Source organism: Podarcis gaigeae (assembly GCF_964106915.1).
Source record: "Podarcis gaigeae genome assembly, chromosome: 13".
Classification (NCBI taxonomy): domain Eukaryota; kingdom Metazoa; phylum Chordata; class Lepidosauria; order Squamata; family Lacertidae; genus Podarcis; species Podarcis gaigeae.
In genome coordinates, this window is record NC_139689.1 from 51,077,570 (window position 1) to 51,090,962 (window position 13,393).

Below are 13,393 nucleotides of genomic sequence, written 5' to 3' on the forward strand. Positions count from 1 at the left end.
GAGGAGGGCGGGTGTGGAAGATTCCCTGGTCCTGAATGGGGTAACTGTGCCCCTGAAGGACCAGGTGCGCAGCCTGGGAGTCATTTTGGACTCACAGCTGTCCATGGAGGCGCAGGTCAAATCTGTATCCAGGGCAGCTGTTTACCAGCTCCATCTGGTACGTAGGCTGAGACCCTATCTGCCTGCAGACTGTCTCGCCAGAGTGGTGCATGCTCTGGTTATCTCCCGCTTGGACTACTGCAATGCACTCTACGTGGGGCTACCTTTGAGAGTGACTCGGAAACTACAACTAATCCAGAATGTGGCAGCTAGACTGGTGACTGGGGGCAGCCGCTGAGACCATATAACACCAGTCTTGAAAGACCTACATTGGCTCCTAGTACGTTTCCGAGCACAATTCAAAGTGATGGTGTTGACCTTTAAAGCCCTAAATGGCCTCGGCCCAGTATACCTGAAGGAGCGTCTCCACCCCCCATCGTTCTGCCCGGATGCTGCGATCCATCGCTGAGGGCCTTCTGGCAGTTCCCTCATTGCGAGAAGCAAAGCTACAGGGAACCAGGCAGAGGGCCTTCTCGGTAGTGGCGCCCGCCCTGTGGAACGCCCTCCCATCAGATGTCAAAGCGATAAACAACTACCTGACATTCAGAAGACATCTTAAAGCAGCCCTGTTCAGGGAAGTTTTTAATGTGTGATTTTAGTGTATTTTTTGTTTCTGTGGAAGCCGCCCAGAGTGGCTGGGGAAACCCAGCCAGATGGGCGGGGTACAAATAAATTATTATTATTATTATTATTATTATTATTATTATTAATGTTTGTTGCCCTCAAAACCTTAAACAGCCCAGACCCAAGTTACCTTAAGGACCACCTTCTTCCTGTGCCCCTGCTTGCTCCGCTCATCAGCCACCAACTCTCTGCCACTACACCCACATTAACCCCCTAAAGCAGGCATAGGCAAACGCGGCCCTCCAGATGCTCTGGAACTACAACTCCCATCATTCCTAGCTAATAGGACCAGTGGTCAGGGATGATGGGAGTTGTACAGTCATATCTTGGGTTGAATATGCTTCAGGTTAAGCGTTTTCATGTTACGCTCCGCGGTGACCCGGAAGAAATGGAACGCGTTACTTCCGGGTTTCGCCGCATGTGCAGACGCTCAAAATTATGTCACGCACATGCGCGGAAGCGGCAAACGGCAGTCGCGTGTTACGTTCTACTCAGGATGCGAACAGGGCTCTGGAACGGATCCCATTTGCATCCAGAGGTACCACTGTAGTCCCAAAACATCTGGAGGGCCGAGTTTGCCTATGTCTGCCCTAAAGCTTCCCTTCCCACTGGTGCAGCAGGTGAACACATTAAACTGCCCTATACTGAGTCAAACCAGTGGCTTCCTCTTCTGGAAGTTCTCAAAGGACAATCTAAACCCAAGACTATCTAGCTGAGAGGCCAGGGAATGATGCAAGGCCACACAACTCCCTCCCGGCGAGGTTTGTCTTGCTCTTTCTTCTCTTTTTAAGTTTCAGGCATCTGGCAATGCCGGCATTTTCCTGCAGATGTTTGGGGCCTCTTGGTTGTGCTGCTGATACTGGTTTTCTTTGCTAGGCTTCTGCTGTTTTTATTAATGTGCTGTTGAATTTTTCTTTCCTGGTTTTAATCTGCGTTTTCTCCTTTTAAAAACTGTTAGCTGCCTTGTAGATTTTGTTAAATCTAAAGAAGAAGATAGATGCAGCTTTAGCAGAAGTGTGCTGGTTCAAAAAGTATATAGAATATACATTTTTTTTCTTCCTTTTAAAGGTGTTAACAAACCATTATTCAGCCGATTTTTCTCTAAAGGATGGGTTTCTGTTCTAATGAGCAGTATACATCAAAGTCCTGAAGTTTCCCTGTGCCTTTTGGTCTGTATTTTCCTCTTTTGCCACCAATTCTGCTGTCATCTTAAACTACCGTAAATTTCGCTCTATAACACGCAGATTTTTTCTCCTAAAAAGGAAGGGGAAATGTCTGTGCGTGTTATAGAGCGAATGTGTGGTCCCTGGAGCCGAAAAATCAAGCAAAAATCAAATCGCGGGGCTGCACGCTGCACAGAGAAGCGAAACTTGAAAAGAGAAAGCGGCTGCTTTCCTGCATTCTGCCTCAGGGTCTTACTGCCCACCCTTCTCTGTTTCCTTGCTGTGTTTGCTGAAACGGAACAAAGAGCAGGGAAAGCCCCTCCCCTCCAGGCAAGCTCCGGTGCTGCTGGGGGAGAGGGAGAGAGAGGGGGGAAGGGAGAGAGAGGGGGGGGAGGGAGGAAGCAAGGGAGGGAGGGAGGGAGGGAGAGAGAGAGAGAGAGAGAGAGAGAGAGAGAGAGAGATGGCTGGCTGGCTGGCTGGCTTGGGTGGGGGAAAACTTTTGCCTTCCTTTCCTCCCTACCCCTCTCCTGCATTCTTAGCCAGCTGCTTCTCTGCACACCCCTCTCCTGCTCCTTGTCCCTTCTGTGTTTTTCCTTCCCTCCCCACTTAAAATGTGGTTACAAAGCATAGATCCTCAGGATCTTTGCATTGGGTCACCCCAAATTCACCATCAGATCACATAGCATGTCCATGGCTACAGCCTGCCCCCCCAAAATCACGCACCCACTGTTGCCTGGGGCTGCAATGGTGCAAAAATGTGGTTAAAAAGCATGGATCCACATGGATCCTCAGGATCTTTGCATTGGGTCACCCCAAATTCACCATCAGATCACATAGCATGTCCATGGCTACAGCCTGCACCAAAAAAATCACGCACCCACTGTTGCCTGGGGCTGCAATGGTGCAAAAACGTGGTTAAAAAGCATGGATCCACAGGGATTCTCAGGATCCTTGCATTGGGTCACCCCAAATTCACCATCAGATCACATAGCATGTCCATGGCTACAGCCTGCCCCCCCAAAATCACGCACCCACTGTTGCATGGGGCTGCAATGGTGCAAAAACGTGGTTAAAAAGCATAGATCCACAGGGATTCTCAGGATCTTTGCATTGGGTCACCCCAAATTCACCATCAGATCACATAGCATGTCCATGGCTACAGCCTGCCCCCCCAAAATCACGCACCCACTGTTGCATGGGGCTGCAATGGTGCAAAAACGTGGTTAAAAAGCATGGATCCACAGGGATTCTCAGGATCTTTGCATTGGGTCATCCCAAATTCACCATCAGATCACATGTCTGTGGCCACAGCATGAAGCCCAAAAATGATACATCCACTGTTTCATTCAGAATGTTTTTTCCCTTGTTTTCCTCCTCTAAAAACAATGTGCGTGTCAGGTGCGTGTATGGTCAGGTGCGTGTTATAGAGCGAAAAATACGGTAATTTATATCCCTGGAAGAATGAATCATAATCCTCAAACTCTAATCCTCCTTAAACCAATTTGATTTTTCTGTCCTGCGCTGGGTTTGATGTACAAGACAGCTTTTGTCTGGTAGTCAGTGAAACGTAGTCAGCTTGTGTTCACAGGTCTTCCAGATAAAGTCACATTAGAAAGAAGGAAAGAGTAGTTGTGGTTCAGTCTGGGCCTTGTTAAGTAGCTGGTTGCACCTAACTAGAAAGTGTAGCTGTTAATAATAATAAAAAACACCTATCTGATTAATATTTTGAAGATGATTTTCAAAAAAAACACCAGTATGAATAATTGTTTTCCCAATTGTTTCTCTGTAGGTACCGTATTTTTCGCCCTATAGGACGCACTTTTTCCCCTCCAAAAATGAAGGGGAAATGTGTGTGCGTCCTATGGGGCGAATGCAGGCTTTCGCTGAAGCCTGGAGAGCGAGAGGGGTCGGTGCGCATCGACCCCTCTCGCTCTCCAGGCTTCAGGAGAGCCCCACCGCCAGCCCGACAAGCTCGGGGGACAGCGGGGAGGCTCAGTGCGCCATCCCGCTGTCTCCCGATGTGGTTTGGAGGCTGGAGGCGGGGAGAAGCCCGCTTCTCCCCGCCCCCAGCCTCGCAAGCTCCCAGAGAGATGGCAAAGCTGCGCGCAGCTTCGGGATCGCTCTGGGACCCGTTCTGGGGGAGGGGGAAGCTTGGGCGTCCTCCTCCCCCAGCCCCGCATGCTCCTAGAGCGAGCTTAGCGCAGCTCTCCACAAGCTGTGGGAGCCCGGCGCAACTTCGCGCTGGCCTTCAACGGATTGCGGAGAGCTGCCTGTTCTGGGGCTTGGGGTGGGGGAAGCTCGGACTTCCCCCGCCCCAGCCCCGTACCTGACGGGGGGGGGGGAATATATTTTTTCCCTTTATTCCCCCCCCCCCCAAAAAAAATCTAGGTGCGTCCTATGGGCCGGTGCGTCCTACAGAGCGAAAAATACGGTAAGTGTTAGGAAATGAGTCTAAATAGTCCCCATTCGACACACCAGATAAAGTAGTAATAATCTTTTCTTTCCGTTTTACTAAAAAGGAAAAGAAACAATGGGTGTCTGTGTATATTACTTATAAACAAAGTTGTAGTGCTATCTCACACTCATTCTGAAAAAGCACAATACTACTTGCAGTTGGCCTCTTGACGAAACCTTTCAGGAACCACATTAAGGCTTCCTTCTCCTCCTCCCCACGCCCTGTTTTTGACCTCAAACCATCTGAGTACATCTACTATAATCAAATAGATGCAGTGAGCATGGAGGTCTGTTATATCACAGTGTTTAAGGAACAGTTTAGTACAATAGTGCAGATGGCATAGACTATTAGGCCAGAATTAGCCTCCGCAAATCAAACAAAACAGAAGTAATTTTTGTGCCATCTCAAAAACAATGCTTTTTAATGGAGAGAGTTGACATATTCGGTTGTAAGTTATCCAAGAGAAGTAAGAATGTACTTGCATGTGTGAACTGGCCCTAAATGTGAAGCAGAACCTATCCACTTAGCTGTATTTTCTGGGTCCTATATAGTCACTTTGATGCTCAGTTGAAATAGTGGTATATGTACAATAAGTTGGAAAAATAATTTTCCAATTAGCAAGTTTCTGGCATGGAAAATTCATGAATCTTCTGTTTCAGAAATGCATTTTTGTTACAGTAAGCCCTCTTCCCTCAATGCTAAAATACAAATGGACAGTAATATAGTTCATCCAGTTCTTGTTCTCATAATATTCTTTCCTCCTATAGACATGGAAATCTAAGACTGTCGTCATGCTCTGCAGTTTGTGTGACTGCCAATAGGAAGCCAGCATGGCAGATAGTATGCAGTGAGGCAAGATAGCAGTGTTGCTGGCAGGCATTTAATGGAAGAGGGAGAGGCGCTTCACAGAGTGATTTAGCAAGCCGCTCTTTTTACCATTAAAATGTGAATGGGTGGTGGGGGGAGAGGTGCTTCTCAGAGCAGATCTGCAAGCTGCTGTGTGAAGCTGCCAGTGTGGTGTAGTGGTTAAGAGTGGTAGACTCGTAATCTGGTGAACCGCGTTTGCTTCCCTGCTCCTCCACATGCAGCTGCTGGGTGACCTTGGGCTAGTCACACGTCTCTGAAGTCTCTCAGCCCCACTCACCTCACAGAGTGTTTGTTGTGGGGGAGGAAGGGAAAGGAGAATGTTAGCTGCTTTGAGACTCCTTCAGGTAGTGATAAAGCGGGATATCAAATGCAAACTCTTCTTCTCTTCCCCACCTTTAAACATGGCTGCAGCAAGGTTCAAGGGGGGAGTGAGTTGCTTCACACAGTGTTTTAGCAAACTGCTCTGTGAAGCACCTCCTCCCTCCTTGGAAAGGGGTTGGGGGTGAGGTTAGCTGTGTGGGGAAGGGAGCTGGCTATATAATGTTTTTATTTCATTTTATAATATTTATATGCCACTTTACTGAGCAAAGCTTGCCTATGTGCTATGTTTAGATGGTAACCCCTTTGATCACTCAAGAACTAAGCACTGTTCTTGAGTGATCGCTCATTGTGTCCTGATTATTACCATTTGTAGCTGAATAATCCAGAAAGGAGAACTCCAGGAGATTTCCATGTTTGGCTGCTTTTCTCATCAGTGCTTTAATGCTGGCCGATGAAGGAGGCAGACCATAAATCTTAGCAATATTACAGGACTGCTCCGGTTTTCTACCCAAGGACAACATCCTTCTCTCCTTCCTTCCTTTAGCTGTTACCACACATATTCTGAAATGTGTCAACATTTTGATCATAATTTGTACCTTGGCTCCTATTTTCAGTTTTCAAATTCCCCAGCCCAGAGACTCATGCTGGTAGAATAGCCTTTTAAATTTTTAGTCACTCATGTTAGAAAATCAGTAAGTTAATGGGATTAGAAAGACTGACTACTTTATTTCAGAAGTTATGTAAACACAGTCCTTTTAATGTAGGGGGAACTAGTTTGGATTCTTTTCATCTGTCTTTGCACAGTCCAGATGTTTAGACCTTCTCACAACCCCATCACATTATAGATGCATGATAAAAAAAGGTCATGTGTAGAGTGCAAATGTCTATGGCATGATGTTTATGTTCTCTTCCTTCACACTTCCATTCCCTTTCCTTCCTTTAAAAAAGATACATTAAAGCCTTTTGAAGTTTAAAGCTTAGATTGTTTATTCTGTATTGTTAAAATCAGTCCGCTTAAAGTGTCTTTTATGAAATATGTGTTTTAAATTCAGATCAGATCCTGAAGTATTGCTGTTGTTCCCTATTAATTCATATGGCTATTTCGTTAAATTCAAACCTACCATGTATCTTATGCATCACTGAAATGTCATTTTGAGTATGGAAATGCTAATTTTGGTTATATTGTTTGCATCTTACAGTATTTGAATTTTTAGAATGTATTACTCTTAAAGTGCTTACAGAAAGGTGGCATACAGGTTTTTAAAAATAAAAGAATGAGGCTGAACAGAATTCTCTAGGGAGAGAATTTCATAATTGTGGGGTATGGCAGGTTCTTGAATCGTGCAGGTTTGTCACAGCTCACCCCCACAACATGACTCGGGTTCCTGGTAGGGCTGGGCGATGTCTGGTTTTCCATGTTGTGATATAAAAGGTAAAGGGACCCCTGACCATTAGGTCCAGTCGTGACCGACATTGGGGTTGTGGTGCTCATCTCACTTTATTGGCCAAGGGAGCCGGCGTACAGCTTCCGGGTCATGTGGCCAGCATGACTAAGCCGCTTCTGGTGAACCAGAGCAGTGCACAGAAACGCCGTTTACCTTCCCGCCATGTAGGTACCTATTTATCTACTTGCACTTTGACGTGCTTTCAAACTGCTAGGTTGGCAGGAACAGGGACCGAGCAACGGGAGCTCACCCCGTTGCGGGGATTCAAACCGCTGACCTTCTGATCAGCAAGTCCTAGGCTCTGTGGTTTAACCCACAGTGCCACCCGTGTCCCATGTTGTGATATATCAGTAGCTAAATAACTCAATATGCTGATGTATCATGTTTTGAATGTATCTCAGCTGTTTCTTCCTTCCTCATATTGCACAGCCCTACAATGTGCCTCTCCAACGTACGCCTGAGCTGAAGGGGCATCAGAGCCTTAACTGCTCCTCTCGGGGGCGCGGGGAGCTTCCAACCCCCCAGTGCCAATGCCTCTCCGTCAGCCTGTTTTGAAGCTTTGGCAGTTGAACTCTACTCTCAAATGAGACGTGGACCATTGACATGTATATCTGCTACATAATAGCCATCTCTCATATCACTAGAAAAATCACCATAAATTTGTGAGCCGTGCTTACTGTTTGTTTGTTTGTTTGTTTGTTTGTTTGTTTGTTTGTGAAAAATATTACAATAGCAACTCATTTTTCATTTTTGCCTTTTTCCTTGATAGGACGACAAGGATTTGGTTCATGAATTTGTTGTGGCAGAGGGCCTGACCTGTTTAATAAAAGTGGGCGCTGAGGCGGACCAGAACTACCAGAATTACATCTTGAGAGGTACGGAAGTTTATTTCACAAGCTGTTTTTGCTTCATGCAGCTTTTTCTACTCCATTCAGTTTTAATAGTGCTGCTTAGTTGCAAACTACAGATTTCACAGTTTTCCTGTTTCAAGTAAAATACATTATTTGTTTGAAGAAACCCAACCTTTACCCCATGCCCTTTCATCTTGCAGCCAACCGGATTTGACTTCACCTGGCATCCAGCTGCCTTATTTACTATTACTTTCAAACAGCCTTGTATTTAATCACCATTCTGATAGCCATTGACCACCAAGTGTTGCATGCAAGCAATTGGCATGGCTAGTGGAGAAGTGGCAGCACCATTCTGGCTCCCCTCTGTAACCAGCATGGAAACCAAGTGTGATTCCAGAGGAGGAAAGCCATGAGATCTACACACAGCATAGAAATGCAATGTGCTATTGCAAAGGACGCGGGTGGCACTGTGGGTTAAACCACAGAGCCTAGGGCTTGCCGATCAGAAGGTCGGCGGTTCGAATCCCCGTGACGGGGTGAGCTCCTGTTGTTCGGTCTCAGCTCCTGCCAACCTAGCAGTTCGAAAGCACGTCAAAGTGCAAGTAGATAAATAGGTACCACTCCGGCGGGATGGTAAACGGCGTTTCCGTGCGCTGCTCTGGTTCGCCAGAAGCAGTTTAGTCATGCTGGCCACATGACCTGGAAGCTGTACGCCGGCTCCTTTGGCCAGTAAAATGAGATGAGCGCTGCAACCCAGGAGTCGGTCACGACAGGACCTAATGGTCAGGGGTCCCTTTACCGCAAGAGGAATGGGACTCTTCTTCCTTCCTCTTCCCAGTCACCAGCAGGCTAGCAGACATTATTTTCAGGCTGGGCTTATTCACAAGGCTACTTTCAAGCACTTTCTACTCCCTGTGCCCCCATTGACTTTTTTCCCATCTCACTTTTCTTTCTCTTCTCCTAACATCTCACTTCTTTACTTTTGGACTGCAAGTCTCTGGCCAGGCCTGTGTTATTCTTAATTATTGAGGGCACCTATCAATTTTAGACTTGTCATAAATAAAGAATGCCAACAACAACTTGCATAGCTCACTGACTCGCTCAGTTATTTATTTAAAGTGCCTTCTTTTTTCTAGGCGCTATAAAGCGATTTTAAAAATGACACACGCCCTGCCCTCAAGCTTACACTGTAAAAGACACAAAGGGGGGAAAGTATGGGGGAAGGAGGGGGGGACCAAATTCAGGTAGCAAAACCTTTAACTACATAATAAGTGGCATCAAAGAGACAGTATAGTGAGCCAATGATCCAAGTGGAAGTTAATTCCAGCTGATTAAGGGTGCCTCACCTTTCTCTCTCTTTCTGCCTCTGTCCCCACCCCACACCCCCAAAGTTGCTGGGTGAAATGGCTGCTAATAAGAGAGAATTCTGAGAGCAAAGGGACAATATGGCGGTTGATGTCAGCCAAGCCAAGCCAAGCCAATGGGATGGCTGTGTTGTCTCATATCTCCCTCTACTGAAACCAGGTGGAATGGCTGCTAATGCATTAACCTTTTTAAGAGCCTTTGCACATGTTCAAGAAGCTCTGTAAATTGAGTGCACGGCATGCTGAAGACCATGGGTAGGCAAACTAAGGCCCGGGAGCCGGATCTGGCCCGGTCGCCTTCTAAATCAGGCCTGCGGACGGTCTGGGAATCAGCGTGTTTTTACACGAGTAGAATGTATGCTTTTATTTAAAAGGCATCTTTGGGTTATTTGTGGGGCCTGCCTGGTGTTTTTACATGAGTAGAATGTGCGCTTTTATTTAAAATGCATCTCTGGGTTATTCGTGGGGCATAGGAATTGGTTCATTTTTATTATTTTCAAAATATAGTCCGGCCCCCCACAAGGTCTGAGGGAAGTGGACCGCCCCCCTGCTGAAAAAGTTTGCTGACCCCTGCTCAAGACCATAGGGTCTGCCTCCATGCATCTATTGTTGTGGTTATAAATTGTTTCAGTAAAATAAATAAAATATACCTGCATAAAGTAATGTGCAATCTTATGTATACTAGGTTGTACAGTCTAGATGCCAGGTATATGCATGTAGAGATGTGTGTTGAATTTTACAGTAAAACAGAACATGTAGACGGGTGATGAGTCAGAAGCACAAGTGCTGAATGTGTCTTTTTATTATCTGCGGCCTTTGCGTCAGGCCTGAGTACAGAATAACTGCTCTATGAATGTGGAAAAGTTAGCTTTTCACTGAGTGTACTAGGGAAGTACAATACAACTCTGTTTTACTGTTATCTTTATGCGATTGTCCACTCAACAAAAGGTTGTGTTCTCCGTAGTTCAGATTGTGTTCTCCGAAAGGTTGTGTTCTCCGTCGTTCAGTTTCAAATCATGGAAACTCAGTCAGATGGGCAGGGTATAAACAAAATTCTTCTTCTTCTTCTTCTTCTTCTTCTTCTTCTTCTTCTTCTATTTATATTTATCTTTCATCTACATTCAGTCAGAGGAAAATGTTTTTTAAGTGTCCAAAGCGGAGTTGGGTGGAGATGTTAGCAAAAATTACAAACCACATATATGTCCTAATGAATTAGAAACATGGGTCAATATTTTGTATTCCATGAAGGTGGTCTGCGAGTGGAAGATCAATCTTCTCAGGCCCAAGGTCAGTTCAAGGATGCTTCTTGGGTTTCCACAAGTTTTTTCTGTTTGGTCCGAATCTCCGTTCCTGTAACTTGAATCCATTGGCTCTAGTCCTTCAAAAACCTGCTTCATCTTCTATGTGACAGCCCTTAAGATCAGGCATGTCTAAAGTCCATTTCAGGCGCCTAATCTGGTCCGCCGGTCGGTTTAATCTGGCGCCTGTGGCAGTTTAAAATCCTTAAAAAACCTCAACTTCAATCCTAAAAAAAGGTCAACAACTTTGGCTGGCCCTTACGGCCCTTTACTTCATCAAATCTGGCCCTCTTTGAAAGATGGTTATTCTATCTACTCTTTGTATACTCTTCTCCAGGCTAAACATACCCAGCTTCCTCAACCATTTCTCATTAGGCTTGGTTTCCAGACCAGTTTTTCCAGCTGATGGCTCTGCATGCAGATGCTTGCAGAGTAAAAACAACACAAGCTACACATAAAAAGAAGTTGCCACTCAATGAAGGAATCTGAGGTTTGAAGAAGTAAAAACAAACAAAAACAGAAGAGTGTGAAAAAGTTAACTGCTCCCCTTATGCAGTGGTACCTTGGTTCTCAAACGTCTTGGTACTCAAACAACTTGGAACCCAAACACTGCAAATCTGGAAGTAAGTGTTCCGGTTTGCGAACTTTTTTCAGCAGCCAAACATGCTCTGTTTTGAGTGTTATGCTTCTGTTTTCAGTGCCACACTTCCGTTTTGAGTGTTACACTGAGGTCTGTCTGTCTGATTTTTATTTTGCGTTTTTGTTTTTGCGGCTCTTTTTGTTTTATTGTTGTGATTGTGTGGAACCCAGTTCAGCTACTGATTGATTGATTGTGTGACTGCAGTACATTGTTTATTGCTTTCATTTTATGGATCAACGGTCTCGTTAGATAGTAAAATTCATGTTAAATTGCTGTTTTAGGGGTTGTTTTTAAAAGTCTGGAACGGATTGATTCCTTTTGCATTACTTTCTATGGGAAAGCCCACCTTGGTTTTGGAACGCTTTGGTTTTGGAACGGACTTCCAGAACGGATTAAGTTTGAGAACCAAGGTACCACTGTACAAAGGGAGAGGGAACGGAGAGTTCATGGCTTGGGATAAAGACAGGGAAAGAGCTCCAAAGGGCGTCTCTGCCATGTCTGACCTTCTCAGTGACACAGGCCTAAAGTTAACAAGATTTAAGGCCAGAGCGCATAGCTTTCAGGGAGGGGTGCACTGCAACATTTTGTTATGGGGTCCTGCTATTACCTCATAGTACCAGATGCCGGGATCATACATTGAGAGGGAGAGCTCTTGCCTTCATGGCCTCCCTGTAAACTTCCTTGACGTATTTCTGGTCCGGGGGGCAGTGTGCTCCCTTGGAAACAAGGCAGCTAAATAGTTGGCCTGTTTGAGCTGTCCTTATCATGTAATTTCTAGCATTGGTTCATTTTTCATTGGTGAGTCATTTTATATGGATGTATCTGATCGAAAGCTGAATACACCTCGTGTTGTTTTGATGTTGTTTTCAAAAGAGATTTCTAATCGAATTGAATAATGCCATCTGTGTCAAAGATCAGTTCTCAAAATGATCCATTTTCGGCAGTCGCTAATACAGTCAAGCCCTTTAACGTTCGCTCTGTCATGGGAACTCAAAACAGTTTCATCTAGATACATTCTTTTAGTTGTTCAGTGTAACTTTATCATGTTTTGCTTGAAGGCTTCTGATGTAAACTCTGATTTTATAGGCAGAGCTTTCTGCCAGGAGCGACTGTGCCTTGTTTTCTTTAATTAGCAAAAAGAAAAGGAGATAAAAGTTGGCTTTTACGTAAAAGACCCATAAACCAAGGCCATTGTTTGCGGAAATGTTACACTGCTACAGTGTGAGAGCATTGTACCTCTTTGTTAGAAATTTACAAAGGGGCATTGCAGAATAATTTAAGCATGATTTTGCGGTAATAACTGTCTGCAGGGACGAGATGGTAGTGGAAGCATGAAGATAGTACATCTTTGTTATTGGCTATAAATAACAATTGATTTTTAATGATTAAAATATTTATTAAGCACCTTAGAGACTCTTATCAGAGCTAAAAGGGACCATTGCCCTGCCCACAGACCTTTTATTTTGTTTTCATTTCATTCTTCTGAATAATATTTTAATGGCTTAAATATCTCAAGATCAAAGGCTTCTTTGATATGTTCATCTCAAGTCTTGTATTCTAAACTTGTTGTTGTCACTTCTACCATTTCACTCCTTGACGTGGTGCATCCTGAATCATAACTAGTGTTGGGTGGAAGATAACCCCATAAAGCACTTGCTCTGCTTGGGTTATATGCTCTTCTTAAAACAGTTTCACAAAATTGGCAAAAACCACAATCCTTTACAAATCATTGGAAAGCAATTGTATCTATTTTTGCCTTTGTACTTCTCTTTTTCATGTTGTCTTTTTCTGGCTTTATCTTGCTCTGACATGCTATCTTACCTGTATTGGTGTTGGATATATTCCTCTCTCAGGCAAGTTGATAGTGGAACAGGTTGTCCTTGAGGTATCAAGCAGTGATGGGCATTAAAAGTTGAAGCCAGCATCTTGAATTGAGCTTGGAAGCGAAGTGGTAACCAGTGCAGTCTATCAAAACTTGTAGGCTATGCTCCCAGCAAAAACCCTGGCTGTTATCTTTTGAACAATCAGAGGTTCTGAAATGTCTTCAAGGACAATGCCAAGTGCAGTGCATTAGAGTAGTCCTAAATGGGATGTTACCAGAGCAAGTATCTGCATGGCTAGACTGCCGCTGTCTGGGAGAGGCTACAGTTCCTGTAACATTTGGAACTGTGTTCATTGCAATGAAATTTAAGGAACGTACTAGCCAAAAGTTCACTGCAGGCTTCCATGATGTATGGGGATGCTATAGATAGATAGATGATAGATA

General features: G+C 44.7%; 2 protein-coding genes across 38 annotated transcripts in view; one reads left to right on the forward strand and one right to left on the reverse strand.

The window, feature by feature from the left end:
• FHOD3 (formin homology 2 domain containing 3) overlaps positions 1–13,393 on the forward strand; it is a 320,858-nt gene that overhangs the window by 162,711 nt on the left and 144,754 nt on the right. For all 37 annotated transcript variants that reach the window (XM_083708964.1, XM_083708967.1, XM_083708979.1 and 34 more), the window contains exon 5: positions 7,744–7,849. In XM_083708964.1, coding sequence (XP_083565090.1) covers positions 7,744–7,849 — 106 coding nt within the window. The remainder of the gene's footprint in view (positions 1–7,743; positions 7,850–13,393) is intronic.
• Positions 1–13,393, reverse strand: part of COBL (cordon-bleu WH2 repeat protein) — a 1,088,462-nt gene that overhangs the window by 45,774 nt on the left and 1,029,295 nt on the right. The window lies entirely within an intron of this gene.